Here is a 20,597-nt window from a genome sequence, read left to right on the forward strand (position 1 = left end):
GAAGCAAACACTGCTCTGCCAGAAGAGAACTCCGCTTCACAGGAGGAGTTAGAGGAACAGAGCAGCTCATCAGCCCCTGAAACACCAGGCCCACTTAGCACCACACAGAGACCCCTATACCATTCGGATTTACAACAAGAGGTGGAGTGGCGTTTGGCTCTGTTCGGCAGCGCTCCCACCTCCGAACAGATTTCCAAGGCCCTAGACTGCGGCTTAGTCACTCCCGGTCATCAACCAAGGACTTGGTCTGGGAGAGGATTACCTCCCGCCTTCTCCAGACTGCAACCGGACCAAAGAAAATTCCCTACGCTGTTTTTAAAACTTTCTCAGAGGCGGATGGGGACATTGACAGCTTTCTTCAGGACTTTGAACGGTTGTGCACCATCCATGGTGTGGCAGCCCAAGACCGGGTCCCCATTTTGAGCAGCAAGCTAACCGGTCGGGCTGCAGATGCATTCAGAACTGTAACCGACAGCTACTGCTTGGATTATGATTTTGTTAAGGAACACTTGCTGGCTTCTGCCAGGGGTGCCGGGGGACGGACAGTCCCAGCTGAGTGTAACGGATGTAGATAACAGCACACGGCTGCCTCCCAAGGAACAGGCCCGCCAACTGCTCCAAGAACACCGAGGGCTGTTCTCGTCTTTGCCTGGTTACACCACCACAACTATCCACCGGGTAGACACGCAGGGTCAGGCCCCCCTGAAGCAGGCAGCCTACCAAGTTCCTCAGTCCATCAGAGAAGGGATGAGAAGAGAGATTAAGGAAATGTTAGATTTAGGTGTGATAGAACCCTCTGACAGTCCCTGGGCCTCCCCAGTAGTTCTGGTACCCAAGAAGGACAGAACCATCCGGTTCTGTGTGGACTACCGCAGGCTCAATGACCGGACCGTGACTGATGCATACCCCATGCCCCGGATAGACGAGCTGCTGGACCGGATGGCCAGAGGTCATTTTCTTACCACTATCGATCTCTGCAAGGGGTACTGGCAGATTCCGCTGGATGCGGACGCGGTACCAAAGTCAGCATTCATCACCCTGTTCGGCTTGTACCAGTCCAGGGTCATGCCGTTTGGGATGAAGAATGCCCCAGCTACCTTTCAGAGAATGGTAGATAACCTGCTGGATGGACTGCAGGAATTCTCCTGTGCCTATCTAGACGATATAGCTATCTACAGTGATAGTTGGGAGGATCATCTCCAACATCTCAGGGAAGTGCTTGATTGCATCGGGCAAGCAGGGCTGACCATCCGACCTGACAAATGCCACGTTGGGGTGTCCAAGGTCCAATATCTAGGACATCGGGTAGGATGTGGGAAGCAACGACCGGCACCTGCAAAGGTGGAAGCGGTAGCAAATTGGCCCACTCCCCAAACCAAGACCCAGGTCCTTGCCTTCCTAGGCACTGCGGGGTACTACCGTAAATTCATCCCCAACTACAGCGCCATTGCTAAACCCCTAACGGATCTGACCCGGAAGAATCTGCCCCGACAGGTTGTGTGGTCCCCAGAGTGTGAAACTGCTTTCCAAAAGCTCAAACATGATCTAATCCATGCTCCCGTTTTGGCTGCTCCTGACCCTTCCAAACGGTTTTGTGTTCACACCGATGCCTCCACCTTTGGATTGGGCGCTGTTCTGAGCCAAATCGGGGATGACGGGAACGACCATCCAGTGGCCTACCTAAGTAGAAAGTTGTTACCCCGAGAGGTGGCCTACGCTGCTGTGGAGAAAGAGTGCCTTGCCTTAGTATGGGCCCTCAAGAAATTGCAGCCCTACCTGTACGGGCGCTCCTTCACCGTACTCACCGATCACAACCCCATGGTATGGCTAAACCGGGTCTCCGGGGACAATGGTCGTCTGCTTCGGTGGAGCTTGGCCCTCCAACCCTATAACTTTACAATCCAGTACTGACCGGGGAAGCAAAACGCCAATGCAGATGGGTTGTCCCGGCAAGCCGAGTTGGAGAAGTAACCCTCTGAACCGACCAGCCCCAAGCGGACCCGTTTGAAGGTCTCGCCGGGTCTGGCGGGTGTTACACAACGGGGGAGCTTTGTGAGGAACTGTCCCTGTGTGATCACATTTTGCCCTTTCTGTTCTGGTTTTATCCCCTTTGTAAAGCTGGACATGTTTCACAGACATTCTACACTGTTTAGGGAAATGTGACCTTGTAGTCTGTCACTTCTAATAGAGTTCATACTGTATTGTTAGTTGTGGGGTTTGTTGTGGGTGGGGAAAACCCGGTGCCAGGCTGTCTGGTGGGGGTGGGGTTGAAGCTGTATATACTGAGCTGTGTTTAATAAAGATTTTCCTTCAGTTGGGCTCACCGGCCAATCTAATTATCTCCGGTGTCCCAGATTGTTTTCAGTGATCAAAAGAGCCCTGACACACAATGCCATCCATGAGTTACACTGAAAAACAAAAGATTTCATCTTTGTGACACTTAAATAGAGTTTGCAGAATAATGTGGAACGCGATGTAGATGGTGCCGGTTGTTTTGGAAATTCGCTTTAACGAATTTCTCCTTACCGTGAGTACTCGCAGTTGGATGCGCAGAAATCCCCCATAAAGCTGTGCGAATCTCGCTTACCACGACTGCAGCTAAACTACACGATTCCTGCCCATCCAACTACTTTTAGCTCTGTTGAGATGTGGGGGTGGAGCTCCGTTACCCTAGAATGATCAAACGACACTCTCAGGATGATGTTGCAACTCACATAAGGGCTGGTTTCAGACCCAGCTCTCTGTTTTATTAAAAATACACACATGCCCCCCACATGAATATAGTCAATCCCCTCCCACCGAACAATGCAATGGGGAGTGCCTATACACAGGATGTACATTCCAATTGGAGCATAGCCTTTCCTATTATCTATCACTGGTCCTCCCCCATGAGTCTTCTGAGGTCAGCAGACTTCCTCCCCTTCCCCCCCATGAGCCATCTGAGGTCATATTTCCTGTCCTACTAGCTTCTATTGGTATGTAAATTCTTTGTACAAGCATTCCCTAAAAATATCAGTCTGTACCTGGATGGGCCCGATACGATCTTTATTAAAACACATCCATCCAGATACAGTTTCAAGTTGGTAATGGGTTGTAAGATATGCATAAGCCTACACGTGGAGTTCGTACCGCTTGGCGCCTTGCGTTATGAAGCCCATGTGGTACTATGCTGCTGATATGTGGATACAGGCCCACGGTCTACTGCCAGCGACATTCGCATCGAATGCCGTGGTGGTATACACGCCGGTCTATAAGCGCAGATCTGCCATCTCATCCATTACCAAGCTGAGTACTGTAATACATACATTGTACATGCGCATGGCCCAATTGCAGCCTTCAGAGCTTTAATTAAGCCACACGAGAGACATATGAATAACACGAATATATGACACATTTAAAGTTCGACCAACAATACAAAATTTCCATGACATTCCCTCCTGTTTTATCATATTCTCCTCGTGTCCCTTCTTGATCTTCTTCAGCTTGATGGGTGTAGTCTCAAAACCTCAAAGAGTTCCTGTAGTTGTCCCTGAGAATAAAGCTCCACGGGGTACCTGAAACAACAAGACCCGACGCAGACTCGACGCAAACAGGCTTGATTGAAGCAATGATCCTCAAGAGCGTTGGAACCTTCACTACAGGAAGGCTCTTGCAAAAACCACAAACAGACTTGTGGTATGAATAAGGCTTGTGATCCCACGGTGGTCTGGGGAGATCCAGCAACAGATTCTCAAATTGCCCCTGCAGACGGGGCCACACAAGGCTGGTCTCGACCCAGACAGTTTTCCAAATCGCAGACACAAACCATGATGAGGCTTGAAGCTTGCTTGAAGGTCTTGGAGAATGGGGTCTTCAGGGAGATAAATTAGAGGGAAGCCAGGACGTAATCTGTAGAGAAGGTGGTTGGTTGGTGAGGTCTTCCTCCGATCAGTGGTTGGAGTGGGATCCCAGGAGCGGGCATGGAGATGTGGTCGTCTGCCCGAGCTTGGCTTACACGGTCGATGAGGCAACAGGAACATCTCACCGCGGCATATAAAAGGCAGATGAAAAAGAGAAGCATCAGGACATACACTCCCACTTCCTTCAACCAAGATCCGATGGAGAACAGGAAATCTCCCAATCCTCCCAAACCCTTGAACGGATTCCAACCCTCACTAGCTATAGCTCTAGCTTTTCCCTGTAGTTCACTAACTTTGTCCATATGGGCCTGGACCTTGTCATTGGTGTCTTCTATCCAAGTACAACAATCCTCTCCGATGAACTCACAGAACCCCCCTTTGGCGGCTAAAAGATAATCAAGGGCCATCTTCTCCTGAAGCACTAAAATTCCCATCTGCCGTTGTTCTTGGGCAATTTCTCTGACAGCCTCTACGGTCTCGTTAAACATACTATCCACGATGACAGAAAAATTGTTCAGGCGCTTCATAAGTTCTATTCCCCATCCTGTCCATGAGGGGAACCAAGCCCATGCCTGGTCGCCCTCAGAGAACAGCTCTCTGCGAACTCTCCCTGCCATCCTTACCTTCTTGTGGACCATCAACTCTTCATGATCCATCACTACATAGGATGCTGGGACTAGCTTTATGAGGGCACACGAACCTTTCGCGTTCTGGGGAAATGTTCTATAGGCTGCCGAACCACAAAGAAAATAGTATGGACCTGTCAGAGCAGAGCAGGAGGAGTTCCTCGTTCGGCCTCTGGCACTGAGCAACAGTTGCACAGACTGGGGGATTGCTCCCTCAGTCTGCACATCACATCCGTCCTTCCAACAAACGTGGTCTGGTCGGTCAGTGTTGTTACTCAGAGGGGAAGTCTGGTTAGTCAGATTGACAGTTATACCTCCCTCACAGGTGGTAGTCCCAACAAACTTGTTACCTGTGCCAAAGCTGATGTTAAAGCACACCTGAGGGCTGCCTAGCTGTCCAGTTACCCATAATGGACTGACGAGGGTCCTACAGGAGCTAGAGCTAATATTGGTGCTAAAACTGATGTTACCTGCTAAAAATGTGTCATTAAGTTCTACCGACAAATGTCTACGTGGGGGCTGACCAGGGGTCCCTTGCTTTTTCATGCCGACGCGGATGTCATATAGGGCATGAACAGCGGCCATTGCGGACATGTGATGACTGGGTGGGGGCTTAGAGCATACCCAACAGTTGGTTTTGTTGGCGGTTCTGGCTAAACGCAGGTGCATTTTAAATAAAAGGTTGGGGTATCTGCCGTCTTTTCCTCCGTTCACACACATGTATGACATACAAACAAAAAGAAAAAGGAAAATTACACCCCTCATTCTCTGGTGTAGCTGAAAAGCTTCTTGCAGTGGCTTGCGTGCACCCAGTTGTCTCGTCCCTCGAGTTTGAGTGAGGTAGGTGTCGTCAGCTGGACTTGGTATGGTCCGGTGAACCGTGGCTCGAGTCCAGTTCTTTGATGTTTCTTTAGGACGACCCAATCACCTGGCTCAATAGAAAGAACACCAGTTATTGCATTTGGATCGGGGAGCGATTCGCGAACCCGATGGTGTATCTTCTGCAGCTCCCGTTGCAGAGATTGCACATAACCTGTAAGCTGTGAATGCAAAGACGACAACTGTTGAGGAAAGTACAACCCTGTTTTGGGAGGTCCCCCAAACAACACCTCGTAGGGTGACAGCCCATGTGGTTGCCGAGGGGCATTCCGGATGGAATAGGGGGCAATGGGGAGACACTCAGGCCAGGGTTTTTTGGTATCGGCCATGATTTTGGAGATCCTGTTTTTAAGGATTCCGTTGAGACGTTCAACCTTACCGTTACTCTCGGGGTGATACGGGGTGTGTAGCCCTTGGTTGATGTGAAGGGCTTTACATACCTCTGCAAAGATCTGTCCAGTGAAGTGTGACCCCCTATCGGACTCGATGGTTTCAGGTAGACCCCAGCGGCACACAACCTCAGACAGGATTTTCTTCGCCGTGGTACTAGCGTTGGCACATGTGACGGGCCACGCTTCAGGCCAGCCTGAAAGCATATCTACACAGACCAAGGCGTATTCGTACGGCCCACTCTTTGGTAACGAGATGTAATCGATCTGGATTCGTTGGAAGGGGCGTTCAGGTTTTGGTGAGTGCCTTTGGGGTATTACTACCGTTCTGCCAGGGTTGTGTAGGGCACAGACTAGGCAAGAAGCTGCAAAGGTAGCTGCAGCAGTACTGAACCCAGGTGCAATCCAATGCTCGTCTACCAACGCACACATAGCCGTCTTAGATTGGTGCCCAGGGTAGTGAGCCAAGTGGGCCATCATGGGGAAAAGGGACTTTGGCAAACACCATCTTTTGTTCAGGCACCAAATGTCATTCGACCCTTGGGAGGCTCCTGCTGCTGTCCATCTAGCCTTCTCCTGCAAACTCGCCTGCGATTGCAGTTTTTTAAACTCGTCTAACGAAACCTCTGAAGGGATGGCCAGCATCAGAACCCCCCTTTCCTGAACCAGTGCACCGGCCTTTGCGGACCGATCTGCCAAAGCGTTTCCACATGCCTCCACACTAGTCTCAGTGGTATGAGCTTTCACCTTAAGAACAGCAATCTCCCGTGGCAGGCCGAAAGCAATGAACAACCTGTCAATCAGTTCTGCATGCTTCACCGGTTTACCTGAACTTGTGAGAAATCCCCTCGCTTTCCAGATGGGACCAAAGTCATGTGCAATACCAAACGCGTACCTCGAATCCGTATAAACATTAATCCTCTGACCTTCATGTAACTCACATGCCCTGGCCAGTGCCCACAGCTCAGCTTCCTGAGCTGACATATGTGCGTTCAGAGAGCCCTTTTCCACAACGTCACTTTCCGTCGTGACCGCGTAACCAGTGTGTGGCTTACCGTCTTGGGTGTAGTACCTGGACCCATCGACAAAAAGATTTTTCGCTTCCGGTATTGGCGTTTCCTTCACTGGGCTGATTGCCGCTGACTCCAGTTCTATCAAAGAAATGCAGTTGTGTCCTTTGGAAGAGAGGTTAGTAATGGACAAAGAAGACATGTTAGTAGAAGAGGTGTTAGTATTGTTAGTCGGGTTGCAAAATTCAGCACTGTCGTTGTTGTCCTCCCCCCCTTTCTCGTCTTCCAACACAGGAAGAAGAGAAGCTGGGTTAAGAATAGTGCATCGTTTGATAGAGAGGTTAGTAGGAGTTAGGAGGGCTACCTCGTATTTGGTCAATCTTGCTGCAGAGAGATGTTTAGTTTGGACCTGGTTTAGGATCTCTTGCACCGAGTGCAGAGTGTAGATTGTGAGGGGTGAATCCAAAACGATGTCACCCACTTTTTGGACAAGGACAGCACAAGCAGCCACTGCCCTCACACAACCCGGGGACCCTTTGATGACTGGGTCCAGAGCGGTCGATAGGTACATGATGGGGCGGTATTTGGTTCCGTGAAGTTGGGTTAGTACTCCGGTTGCATGGCCCTGACTTTCGTGACAGAAAAGGTAGAAAGGTAGGTCATAGTTGGGTAGACCTAGGGCTGGTGCTATTGAGAGTTCCTGAGTCAAATCTTGAAGAGTTGACCAGTCGTCATCTGACATTTGAAATGGTGTTTTGGATGTCAGCTCATACAGGGGACCAAGTTTGCCCGAGATATTGGGGACCCAATCTCTGCAGTAGTTGATAAGGCCGAGGACGGCTCTCAGCTGACGGTGGTTTTTGGGTCTCTTTAGGTCTTGCAATGTCTGCACTCTTTGGGTTGTTAGGTGCCTGGTGCCCTGAGAAATACAATGCCCCAAGAAGATGACTTTTTCCTGGCAGAGTTGTAATTTCTCCTTGCTGGCCTTGTTGCCCGTTGACGCCAGATGGTTGAGTAATGAAACAGTATGTTGATAACAATCCTTTTTAGTGGGACAGCAGAGGAGCAAGTCATCAACATACTGTAACAACACCACCTCTGGATTCATTGGGGTCCACTGATCTAACACGATTTTCAGCTTGCAGCTGTATTCCGAGGGACTGGTTACCGCCCCCTGGGGGAGACGGGTCCAGGTAAGTTGTCGGCCCTGGAAGGAGAAGGCAAAAAGGTACTGACACTGGGGATCCAGGGGTACCGAGAAAAACGCGTTTGACAGATCAATGACGGTAAAAAATTTTGCATTGGGTGGTACGGTTGCCAGCAGGGTGTGTGGATTGGGCACCAAAGGGGCATCACTGATGATGATTTTGTTTACCGCTCTCAGGTCATGTACCAGCCGGTAGGTGGTCGGTTGACCCGGTGCTGTCTTTTTGGCTACTGGGAATAATGGTGTGTTACATGGCGACTGGGTTGGGGTGAGGACCTTTATCTGTAGATAATGGTCGATCTGGGTTTTTAGGCTGTCCATTTGAGCTACACTTAAAGGATATTGTGGTAGTTGTGGTAATACGCTTCCTGGTCTGATGTTGACTGTAGTTGGAGGTACCGGCAAGAGACCCACATCATATTTATCTGCTGCCCAAACTTTGGGGTCAACTTCAGCCAATACGTCCAACTCCAGACAATATGTAGCCTCGGTGAGATAAGGTAGGGCCAACAATGTGCACAGTCTTTCTTCCGACAGGGCACTACTCACCACAACACCCGATGGGGTGAACTCAATGATAGCTTGAATGTCTGACAAGATGTCCGCTCCCAAAAGATTGATGGGGACGTCATCTGAGACCAGCACTGACCTGACAGCCTCAGTGTGCAGACATAACCTGCAATGGAGTGGTTTGGTGGACTGTAGAGACACCGTTTGACCTGTGAGGCCTACCGTCGGTGTGCTTGCCCCTGAGAGGGGTACCTTGCCTTGGATGTCCTGTTTTCGCAAGACTGTTCTGGCTGCACCGGTGTCGATGAGGCAAGGGAGGGGATATTTTAATTCCTCGAGAAAAAGATGGATCTGGGCCGACACCGATTTGCCAACTTCCTATGAGGATTCATAGGAGTTACTTACCATGGTGGTCATAGGGGCGGAGGACTCATCAGGAATGAACTGCCACCGACCTTTAGGTAATAGGGGACAGCTCCTCCTCATGTGCCCCATTTGGTGGCACTGGAAGCACCTGGGTGGGGGCCTATCCTTCCTGTGACCCAGATCCCTTGGTTTTTCGTGTGGGGTCTGGGACATAAGAACTTTGGCCTTGTCCTGTTTTCTTCTATCCATTTCCCTCTCTATTGCCGCAAGAGTGGAAAGGATAGCAGGGATAGACATCTCATTATATTCGGGTCGGGCCAGAACCAGCCTTTCCCGAATTTTAATATTGATGCCTTCCAAAAATTTGGCCCGCAACAGAATGTGCGTCGCGGTCACCTTTACCCCTTCAGTTGGAGCATCAGGTCCAACTTCCAGATCCGCATCCAGTGCCGTCTGCTTGAGACGGCGCCAGAAGCAGGCGCTTTCCTCATTAGGACCCTGGGTGAGCTTCATCTTGTCCGTAGTAGAGGTAGCACCATACATTTCTGGAAGCTTTGCCTTTAGCTGTGTACAGAACTCTTTGCCCCCTGAAGTCATCTCCTCATGAGTGGTTATAGAGCACCCTGCAATCACTGTACTGGCCACTTCCATGCCCACCTTTGCCCGCAGGATCTGCGCACAATCTGACCCGCTCATACCATAGCTGAACTGGTTTTGTCCAAACATTCGAGCAAATCCTCTCGGATTTACTCGATAGTCCGGGAGCTCAGCCAGAATAGTGCGGATCTCTGCCGGGGTGAAGGGGACATGCCAAACTACCCGTTCCCCTAAAGTCCGTTCCCCCTGTGCATTGGGAGGACCTTCAAATTGCTGCACTCTGACTGGATAGGCCTCGGTCTGGGAAGAGTGCAAGGGCTGGCCCAGCTTCATCGGTGGGCTTAGATTAACCACCTCGCTTACTGCACCTTCAGGTTTGAGGTCCCTCAGATCAGGGTATAGCTGGGGGGCAGGGGTCTGATCAGTGGTTCGTAGCGCTTTGATGCAATCCGCCCTGTTTCTTAACCGGGTGTCTATTCCCCTTGATTCACAGATAGTCTGCAAATCGGTTGTTGAGAAGACTTCCCATCCAAATACTTTTAGCTCTGTTGAGATGTGGGGGTGGAGCTCCGTTACCCTAGAATGATCAAACGACACTCTCAGGATGATGTTGCAACTCACATAAGGGCTGGTTTCAGACCCAGCTCTCTGTTTTATTAAAAATACACACATGCCCCCCACATGAATAAAGTCAATCCCCTCCCACCGAACAATGCAATGGGGAGTGCCTATACACAGGATGTACATTTCAATTGGAGCATAGCCTTTCCTATTATCTATCACTGGTCCTCTACCATGAGTCTTCTGAGGTCAGCAGACTTCCTCCCCTTCCCCCCCATGAGCCATCTGAGGTCATATTTCCTGTCCTACTAGCTTCTATTGGTATGTAAATTCTTTGTACAAGCATTCCCTAAAAATATCAGTCTGTACCTGGATGGGCCCGATACGATCTTTATTAAAACACATCCATCCAAGATACAGTTTCAAGTTGGTAATGGGTTGTAAGATATGCATAAGCCTACACGTGGAGTTCGTACCGCTTGGCGCCTTGCGTTATGAAGCCCATGTGGTACTATGCTGCTGATATGTGGATACAGGCCCACGGTCTACTGACAGCAGCATTCGCATGGAATGCCGTGGTGGTATACACGCCGGTCTATAAGCGCAGATCCGCCATCTCATCCATTACCAAGCTGAGTACTGTAATACATACATTGTACATGCGCATGGCCCAATTGCAGCCTTCAGAGCTTTAATTAAGCCACACGAGAGACATATGAATAACACGAATATATGACACATTTAAAGTTCGACCAACAATACAAAATTTCCATGACACGGTCCAAATATTATTATTATTATACAGGATTTATATAGTGGCAGAAGGTTTGCTCAGCGCTGTACATTATAGTGGGGACAGAACATGAGACAATACAGTAACAATACAATACACAAGGGGTGCGAGGGCCCTGATCCTGGGAGCTTACAATCTAGGAGGGAGGGGGTAGTGGTACAGGAGGAAGTGGCTGTGGGGGATGGAGTGGTAGGAGGAGTGGAGGAGATCGGCTTTTAGGTGGGGGTGGGGTAGGCTTCCCTGAAGAGATGGGTTTTCAGGGTGCGCCTAAAGGTGAGGAGGGTAGGTGACAGTCTGATGGATTGGGGTAGGGAGTTCCAGAGGATGGGGGAAGTCCTGGAGAAGTCCTGCAGTCGGGCGTAGGAGGAGGAGACCAGGGAGCTAGAAAGTAGGAGGTCTTGTGAGGAGCGAAGATTACGGGTTGGGTGGTATTTGTGTGTCAGGTCGGTGAGGTAGTTTGGGGCGGAGTTATGAATGGTTTTGTATGTCAGAGTTAGGAGTTTGAATTTGATGCTTTGGGCAATCGGGAGCCAGTGGAGGGAATGACAGAGGGGGGTGGAAGCCAGTGGAGGGAATGACAGAGGGGGTGGAGGACACTGAGTGGAGGCCAGTGGAGGGAATGACAGAGGGGGGTGGAGGCCAGTGGAGGGAATGACAGAGGGGGGTGGAGGCCAGTGGAGGGAATGACAGAGGGGGGTGGGAGCCAGTGGAGGGAATGACAGAGGGGGTGGAGCCAGTGGAGGGAATGATAGAGGGAGGTGGAAGCCAGTGGAGGGAATGACAGAGGGGGGTGGAAGCCAGTGGAGGGAATGACAGGGGGGTGGAGCCAGTGGAGGGAATGACAGAGGGGGTGGAGCCAGTGGAAGGAATGACAGAGGGGGGTGTAGCAAGTGGAGGGAATGACAGAGAGGGGTGGAGTCAGTGGAGGGAATGGCAGAGGGGGGTGGAGCCAGTGGAGGGAATGACAGAGGGGGTGGAGCAAGTGGAGGGAATGACAGAGGGGGTGGGGCCAGTGGAGGTATTGGCAGAGGGGGGTGGAGCCAGTGGAAGTATTGGCAGAGCGGGGTGGAGGCCAGTGGAGGGAATGACAGAGGGGGGTGGCAGAAGAGGAGCGGTTGGTGAGGTGGATGAATCTGGCTGCTGAGTTCAGGATAGACTGAAGCAGAGATAGTCTGTGATGAGGGAGGCCGGTGAGGAGGGAGGCCAGTGATGACGGAGGCCGGTGAGGAGGGAGGCCGGTGAGGATCCAGAAATGAAATGGAACAATGATCCCGGGGGGGGGGTCACCCGTACATGAGGTGTGGATCCAGAAATGAAATGGAACAATGATCCCGGGGGGGGGGATCACCCGTACATGAGGTGTGGATCCAGAAATGAAATGGAACAATGATCCCGGGGGGGGGTCACCCGTACATGAGGTGTGGATCCAGAAATAAAATGGAACAATGATCCCGGGGGGGGGATCACCCGTACATGAGGTGTGGATCCAGAAATGAAATGTAACAATGATCCCGGGGGGGGGGGGGGGAAATCACCCGTACATGAGGTGTGGATCCAGAAATGAAATGGAACAATGATCCCGGGGGGGGGGGGGGTCACCCGTACATGAGGTGTGGATCCAGAAATGAAATGGAACAATGATCCCGGGGGGGGGGTCACCCGTACATGAGGTGTGGATCCAGAAATGAAATGGAACAATGATCCCGGGGGGGGGGATCACCCGTACATGAGGTGTGGATCCAGAAATAAAATGGAACAATGATCCCGGGGGGGGGTCACCCGTACATGAGGTGTGGATCCAGAAATAAAATGGAACAATGATCCCGGGGGGGGGTCACCCGTACATGAGGTGTGGATCCAGAAATAAAATGGAACAATGATCCCGGGGGGGGGATCACCCGTACATGAGGTGTGGATCCAGAAATGAAATGTAACAATGATCCCGGGGGGGGGGGGGGGAAATCACCCGTACATGAGGTGTGGATCCAGAAATGAAATGGAACAATGATCCCGGGGGGGGGGGGATCACCCGTACATGAGGTGTGGATCCAGAAGGGGTGATGGTGAAGTAGAAATCTCCTCCTCTATAGGGATCAGGGATGTGATGGTTGGCCATGCCATGGAGATCATGGATTGGATGTTGGGCCCCCACACAGTGAGCAGTGACCGGGGGGTCATGATAAGTGATGAGAAGAGCTGCTCTGGATTTGGTTCGGTTCTGCAGGGTTTGGGGAACACCAAAGATGTTTGGATGCCGAACCCGGAACCATCGAAATTAGGGTAGGTGATCTGTGTGGGGGGAGGTAGGTGATCTGTGTGGGGGGGAGGTAGGTGATCTGTGTGTGGGGGAGGTAGGTGATCTGTGTGTGGGGGAGGTAGGTGATCTGTGTGGGGGGAGGTAGGTGATCTGTGTGTGGGGGGAGGTAGGTGATCTGTGTTTGGGGGGAGGTAGGTGATCTCTGTGTGGGGGGGAGGTAAGTGATCTGTGTGAGGGAGGTAGGTGATCTGTGTGGGGCAGGTAGGTGATCTGTGTGTGGGGGTTGGTAGGTGATCTGTGTGTGGGGAGGTAAGTGATCTGTGTTTCTGAAGGGCAAGTGGTTAATAGACTGATCAATCGCCATTTTGTTGTAGTCCTCTGTCCCTCCTCCGTCGGCCATTTTCCCTTAGTCAGAAATCATTGCACAGTTATCACATTACAGTGCAGTGGATTAGATCTTTGTCCTCCATTTTGTTGTAGCCTGCCTGTCCCTCCTCTGGTGGCCATTTTCCCTTAGTCTGATATGAATGCTGGCACATTTTGTCCCCTGATATTAGACATTAGCCGGGTGATTGTATACACACAGCGGGCAGATCTCAATCAATGTCACCCACTAGTCTATACTGTCACGGGGTTGGCCAGCCAATCATGTGGCTCCTATTCTGTCCTTCCAATGACCATTCCTAGTACATAGGACTCATCTTCCATACTACATTCATGATACAACAAGATGGAAACTCCCAATATACAGAGAAAATCTCCCATAAAATACATAGAAATCACATCTGCCCTAAAGGGCCATAAACATAAGAAGATTGCCCCCGACGCCCCCAGATTCATCTACAATACTAGCCAAGGTGTCATTGGTCCCCCTAATACACGGATAGTACCCCAATCCTGCATTCATACATGTGACAATACACCATGGATTCCTCCCGCTCTATATTATGTCTCCATACAAATCAGTCGCCATCCAATCCATCCATCTCACAAAAGCTCCAATACCCAGCAAATGTTTCCGTCTCCTCCTAGTAATAACCATGTGATCTCCATGAGAATAAAGCGCCAATTTGTGTCCTTATCCCCTCCCCCTACGCAGGATGTACACCCCTTCATGGCCACGCGTCTTTATGTAACTGACAATTGCGCGGTCATGCAACGCTGCACCCAAACTAAATGTACGTCCTTTCTTCACACAAATAGAGCTTTCTGTCGGTGGGATGTCATCATCTGTGCGCTTTTTATTTTTCACGCCATAAACAAAAAAAGACCAAAAATTTTTAAGAAAAACAATATTTTGTACTTTTGGCTATAAAATATATAAAGTAACTGAAGGGAAATGTATGTCTTTTAGGTCTGTCATTTTGTTTTCCCCACTCCATTTTATATTCCATGTTGATTGTTTTGTATTATACCCAGAGTGAGGTAATGAAAATATGCTGTCAGTTATGTGTTACAGAACTGCACTCACAATATTCTTCTATCTCTTATCTTAGCTCAGCCTTGGTAGAGACGGTGATAGTATCCAATTATTTCTTTGTATTAACAGCACCTGTTTCTGTTATGATACAATTAAATGTCAAATATTTCTGTCCCATGAGAAAATAATTGTTTGTTACTTATAACTGATTACAATGCCTGAGAAAGATCGTGTTCACAGCCTTGACAAGTATCTAGCCAGATTCTATTGTATGTAGCAGATAAGTGTTTTGTAATATTATAGACATTCCTTATTCCTGGGAAAGTTACATTTTGCTTCTCATCATTATTCAGGATTGACGTAAATGCTTGTATTTGTATTCAGCCAATCAATTACTGAGAATTAAGTATTTCCCAGATACTTTGTGCCCCCCCACCTATCTTTTTTGTTATATTAATCCTCTTCCCGCTAATAAAAAATGTAGATTGATTTCACCTATCACTCTGTGCACTTGTCTATTACTCAGGTGAAGTCAGTCTTCTGGACGTCCATACCTTCAACAGACTGATCAAGACAGATAGCCAGGGGCTAGCGACAACCTTTCACTTCCTGCTTCCTGTTCTATGCTGACCTGGATGCAGTTCTGTTGTACAACATGATTCCTCACACCAGCAGCTTGTGTTGTCTTCATTCCTGTACATGAAACATGGTGTCAGAAGTGACTGGAATCAGGACTGAACCTCTTGTTTGGAGCGCAGCAGCTTTGGGAAACACAGGTTTGTGAACTACAGCCTGAGACTGAGGATTGTCTGAGATTTGATAGCTCAGAGGCTTCCTGACAATATGGCTGCCATGAATGGCATACCTCCCCCAGAGGGGATGACAATGAGTGGGGATTGGAGCAGCAATTGGGAATCTTTCAGAGCTGAATGTGAAGATTATTGTCTGGCTACAGGCTGGAATGAGAAATGTGCAGGAGTGCCGGCAGCAACTCTGAGAAGAGTCATGGGCAGTGAATGCAGGCATGTGTATAAACACAATGTGACCCTCACAGCAGATCAGCAACACAATGTTACAGCCATTGTAAATGTACTGGAAGATGATCTCATACCTGCTACAAATGTCATTTATGAAAGGGATGTGTTTGGATGCTGCAAACAAGAAGAGGGACAATCTTTGGATCACTTTGTTACACACTGGAGAGAAAAGGCAGCAACTTGTGAATATGGCACTCAGAGACGAATTGATAAAGGACACAATTGTTGTTGGTATAGCTAGCGAGAGAGCACACGCAGGCGCCTCCTAAGAGAACATGAGTTCACTCTACACACAGCCATTGAGACGTGCCGTACAGCAGAGCTCACTGACAGACGTCTGAAAGTTATGGAACAGGACAGACAGCAGACTGACAGCATAAACATTGCAATGCAGCATGGCAACAAGAACAAAGTGCAGCAACGCCGCCTGATGAGCACAAATACTGCCAACCCTACAACTTGCAAATACTGTGGGACTGTGCATGAAAGAATTAAAGAGCCGTGTCCAGCTTATGGGGAGTCTTGGAAGTCTTGTGGAAGAACAAACCATTTTACTAACGTTTGTTTGTCAAGTAAACGACGGCCATCAATAGGCAAATGACACAACGTGGAGAACACATCCGCATATGAGGAAGAGACACACCACTGAAGTTATAGACAGCAGTGAATTGATCGGCCTACCTCCCCCCACACAGATCACCTACCTCCCCACACAGATCACCTACCTCCCCACACAGATCACCTACCTCCCCCCACACAGATCACCTACCTCCCCCCACACACACACCACTGAAGTTATAGACAGCAGTGAATTGATGGGCGCTGTGCAATCCAGAGGAAAGAAATGGTTTGTCACTTTACATGTAAATAATAAGCCCCAATCCTGTCACCTCCATTCAGGAACAACGTGGGATGTAATGTGCTTAAGAGACAAAATGGTGTCAGCACCAGAAGCACGTCTACTGCCAAGTGACACCAGATTAAAGTTACACTCCGGTGCGATGATGAAATCTCTAGGGCTCTTCAAGACAGAATGTGCCATACGTGGACTAACACACAAGCTGGAGTGTGAAATTGTGGAAGCCTGCCAAAAGCCACTGTTGTCTGGCTCATCCTGTGAGCGTCTAGGGCTGATACGTTTCTCCGTCCCTGCAGAGCTTAATGTGATGGACAATCTATCCAAGGGGCCCTTGACAAAACAACTGCTGATAAAGGAATTTAGTGATGTGTTTACTGGGCCAGTAGAATCTGTACCAGGGGAAGTTCATTTCCACCTTGATGTGAGTGTCCCTCCAGTCCAATGTGTACCACGCAATGTGCCGGTGGCATTAAAACAGGCAGTTAAGGCACAGCTTGACCAGTATGAGGCCAATGGACACTTGGCACCAGTGACTGACCCAACTGGCTGGATAAGTAACATGGTGATTGTAAGAAAGCCAAATAAGCTACGAATATGCATAGATCCCAAATTCTTAAATATGGCACTGAGACGATCTCACTACATCATGCCAACTCTCGAGGAAGTTTTGTACAAGCTGCCTAAGGCACGTCTGTTCACGCTTGTTGATGCCCGGGATGCATTTTTACAGTGTAAGTTGGATGATGCAAGTAGTTACATGACAACCTTCTGGACTCCGTTGGGCAGGAAAAGATGGCTCAAACTGCCTTTTGGAGTATCAGTTGCACCAGAGGCGTATCAACGTAAACAACATGAACTATTGGCTGGACTCGGTGGTATTGAACCAATAGCTGATGACATCCTTATGGTTGGCTGTGGGGACACAGACGAGGAAGCAGAGCAAGATCATGATGGCAAACTGCTGGAACTGATGAATCATTGTAGGCAGGTAAAATTGAGACTTGGCATGAAAAAGCTGCAATTCAAGGTCAAAGAAGTCCGCTTTCATGGACACATTCTAACCTGGGAGGGTTTGAAGGCTGACCCAGAAAAAATCAGAGCCATACTGGATATGCCGCAGCCAGCAAATGTGAAATCCCTGCAGCGCTTCATTGGATTTGTTACCTACCTAGCAAAATTCCTACCAGACCTCTCAGAGGTCTGCGAGCCATTGAGAAGGCTTCTGGACAAGGACGCTGTTTGGCATTGGCTTCCTAAGCATGATAATGCAGTGCAGGACATCAAACGCTTGGTCACGGACACACCTGTCCTGAAGTACTATGACGTTACAAAACCTGTAACTATTCAAAGTGATGCAAGCAAAACTGGACTTGGGTGTTGTCTATTGCAAGCTGGCCAGTCTATCGCTTTTGCTTCAAGGGCACTGACTCTACCGAACAAAACTACGCACAAATAGAAGAGGAATGTCTGAGTATAGTGTTTGCCTGCCAGCGCTTTCACCACTACCTCTATGGGCACGACGAGATCACGGCAGAAACTGACCATAAACCTCTGATTTCTATTTTCCAGAAACCACTTTTGTGTGCACCCAAACGTCTACAGAGCATGTTGTCACGTTACAAAACTACTGCCTAAATGTTGTCTATAAACCTGGTCCTGAAATGTACATTAGTGACACTCTTAGCAGAGCTACAGCAGCAGGTGGTACACCTGAGTATGCACAACACACAGTTTGCAATGTTCAGCGGGACCTGGAGGTCCTGTCACAGATTAATCATTCAGACTATTTATACGTCATGGACCAACGATTGCTTCAGATAAAACAGCACACTGAAACCGATGAGAGTTTGCAGGCTCTTAAATATGTTGTTCTGAACGGTTGGCCTGATTCCAAGTTGGAAGCCCCATTACTTGTGAGAGAATATTGGACTTTCACAGATGAAATCGCCATCCAAGATGGTATACTGTACAAGGGGCCAACGGTCATCATTCCTAAATCTTTAAGATGGGAGATGCTGACTCGCATTCATGCCAGTCACATTGGAGGAGAAGCATGCTATAGGCAAGCACGTGATACCCTATACTGGCCCAACATGCAGAAGGAGATTAGAGACTTTGTTAGCTGTTGCTCGGCATGCAATGAATAAGCGCAGGCACAACAGAAAGGACCTATGATGTCGCATGTGCTGCCCACCCGGCCTTGGCAAATTGTAAGCATGGACTTACTGAATTATGCTGGGCAGGACTTTCTACTAATTGTTGATCACTATTCTGACTTTTGGGAGATTGAGCTACTTCCTGACCTGTCTGCTGATACTACCATCAAGCGTTGTAAAGCACAGTTTGCATGTTATGGCCAGCAGGATAGAGTCATCTCGGATAATGGACCTCAATTTGTATGTGAGCAATTCAGACGGTTGTCTACAGATTGGGGATTTGAGCATGTTACCTCACCCCCGAGACACCCACAAGCCAATGGCAAAGCGGAATCGACTGTCAAGATAGTGAAGAATCTTTGTAAGAAGGCCAAGTTTGATGGTACTGATCTGTGGAAGGCCATTCTACATTGGAGGAACACCCCATCTGAAGGCATGGACAGTAGTCCTGCACAGCGCTTGATGTCTAGGAGATTGAAGACTTCATTGCCTGTGGCCAACAAATTACTTGATCCTTGTGTGGTTACAGGTGTCCCGGCAAAACTGCAGCGGAGGAAACAGATTGCCAAACTGTCATACGATGTGTCTGCTAAAGACTTACCTGAACTAAGCATTGGAGAGCCAATCCGTATGAAGCCGCTTCCAGGTGACAGGGCCGATCGCTGGAGACTGGGTTCCTGTGTTCAGAGGGTTGCTCCTCGATCATATCTTGTGGATGTAGAAGGCAGTCTTTACCGTCGTAATCGAGTGGACCTGCGAAGGGCAGAACGATTCACCGCACAAGCCTATGAGCATCCTGCACGTGATCCTCCTGAGGTGCTCAATGCCCCGAGTCCTACTGGACCATATACTCAAAGCAGAGAGAACTCCGCTGTCATATCGGGATACAATGAGGATGACATAATGCAGCCACATATCCCGATATCAGGATCTGTTTTAGTTTCATTGTTTACAAGGTTTGAATGGAATGTAAAAAAGGGAGACGTTATAGAGTCATTGTACAAATCCTGTGACCCGACTTGTATCCGGGAATATTGCATGGCCTTATACTTCCTGCTTCCTGTTCTATGCTGACCTGGATGCAGTTCTGTTGTACAACATGATTCCTCACACCAGCAGCTTGTGTTGTCTGCATTCCTGTACATGAAACAGGTACTGTCCGTGTATTAGGGGGACCAATGACACCTTGGCTAGTATTGTAGATGAATCTGGGGGCGTCGGGGGCAATCTTCTTATGTTTATGGCCCTTTAGGGCAGATGTGATTTCTATGTATTTTATGGGAGATTTTCTCTGTATATTGGGAGTTTCCATCTTGTTGTATCATGAATGTAGTATGGAAGATGAGTCCTATGTACTAGGAATGGTCATTGGAAGGACAGAATAGGAGTCACATGATTGGCTGGCCAGCCCAGTGACAGTATAGACTAGTGGGTGACATTGATTGAGATCTGCCCGCTGTGTGTATACAATCACCTGGCTAATGTCTAATATCAGGGGACAAAATGTGCCAGCATTCATATCAGACTAAGGGAAAATGGCCGCCCGAGGAGGGACAGGCGGGCTACAACAAAATGGAGGAGGGAGATCTAATCTGCGCTGAAATGTGATAACATTAAATTAGACCAAGGGAAAACAGCCACTGGAGGAGGGACAGGCGAGCTACCACAAAATGGAGGAGGGAGAACTAATCCACTGCACTGTAATGTAAAAACACTATATTAGACCAAGGCAAAATGGCCACCAAATAAGGGACAGACAGGCTACAACAAAATGACGCCCGATTAGTCTATTAAGGATTATAAAGGTATATATAGGCAGCTGTACGTCCGATGGCCAACTCCTGAGGAAGTCACGTGATGTAACATGAAGAGTGGAAGTTAATAGGAATTTTACGAGCCGCCATCGTCTTTTGCTTTTTAGGTTTTTTTTCGCTGTTATTTCATTCTATTCAGCTTTTTTTGTACTAGCACCATCTAGTGTCTGCTCTCCATAATGCAGCCTCTGTATAAATTTGTCTGGAGTAACTTCCT

The 20,597-nt window shown here is 48.9% G+C and overlaps 1 protein-coding gene and 1 pseudogene across 2 annotated transcripts; both read right to left on the bottom strand.

The window, feature by feature from the left end:
- LOC149470578 (uncharacterized) overlaps positions 1–20,597 on the bottom strand; it is a 195,300-nt pseudogene that overhangs the window by 105,611 nt on the left and 69,092 nt on the right.
- Positions 2,661–19,761, bottom strand: LOC149470581 (endogenous murine leukemia virus Env polyprotein from Emv-2 locus-like). Of its 2 annotated transcripts, none has more exons than XM_089662453.1 (2): positions 19,168–19,761; positions 2,661–5,453 (listed from the first exon to the last, which is right to left on the bottom strand). In XM_089662453.1, exon 2 carries the CDS (start codon positions 5,288–5,290, stop codon positions 3,866–3,868), a length of 1,425 nt encoding a protein of 474 aa, XP_089518579.1. In that variant the 5' UTR covers positions 5,291–5,453; positions 19,168–19,761; the 3' UTR covers positions 2,661–3,865. The 2 variants fall into 2 exon arrangements, with proteins under 2 accessions (XP_089518579.1, XP_089518584.1); XM_089662458.1 differs by having other exon boundaries at positions 2,661–5,457.

The sequence above is a fragment of the Staurois parvus genome, unplaced genomic scaffold, assembly GCF_062004578.1.
Source record: "Staurois parvus isolate SC_StPar_1 unplaced genomic scaffold, SC_StPar_1.0 ptg000038l, whole genome shotgun sequence".
NCBI lineage: Eukaryota > Metazoa > Chordata > Amphibia > Anura > Ranidae > Staurois > Staurois parvus.

Bases quoted from the DNA above. Each gene is read 5' to 3' on its own strand.
- LOC149470581 (XM_089662453.1), bottom strand. From the start codon at position 5,290: ATGAGGGGTGTAATTTTCCTTTTTCTTTTTGTTTGTATGTCATACATG.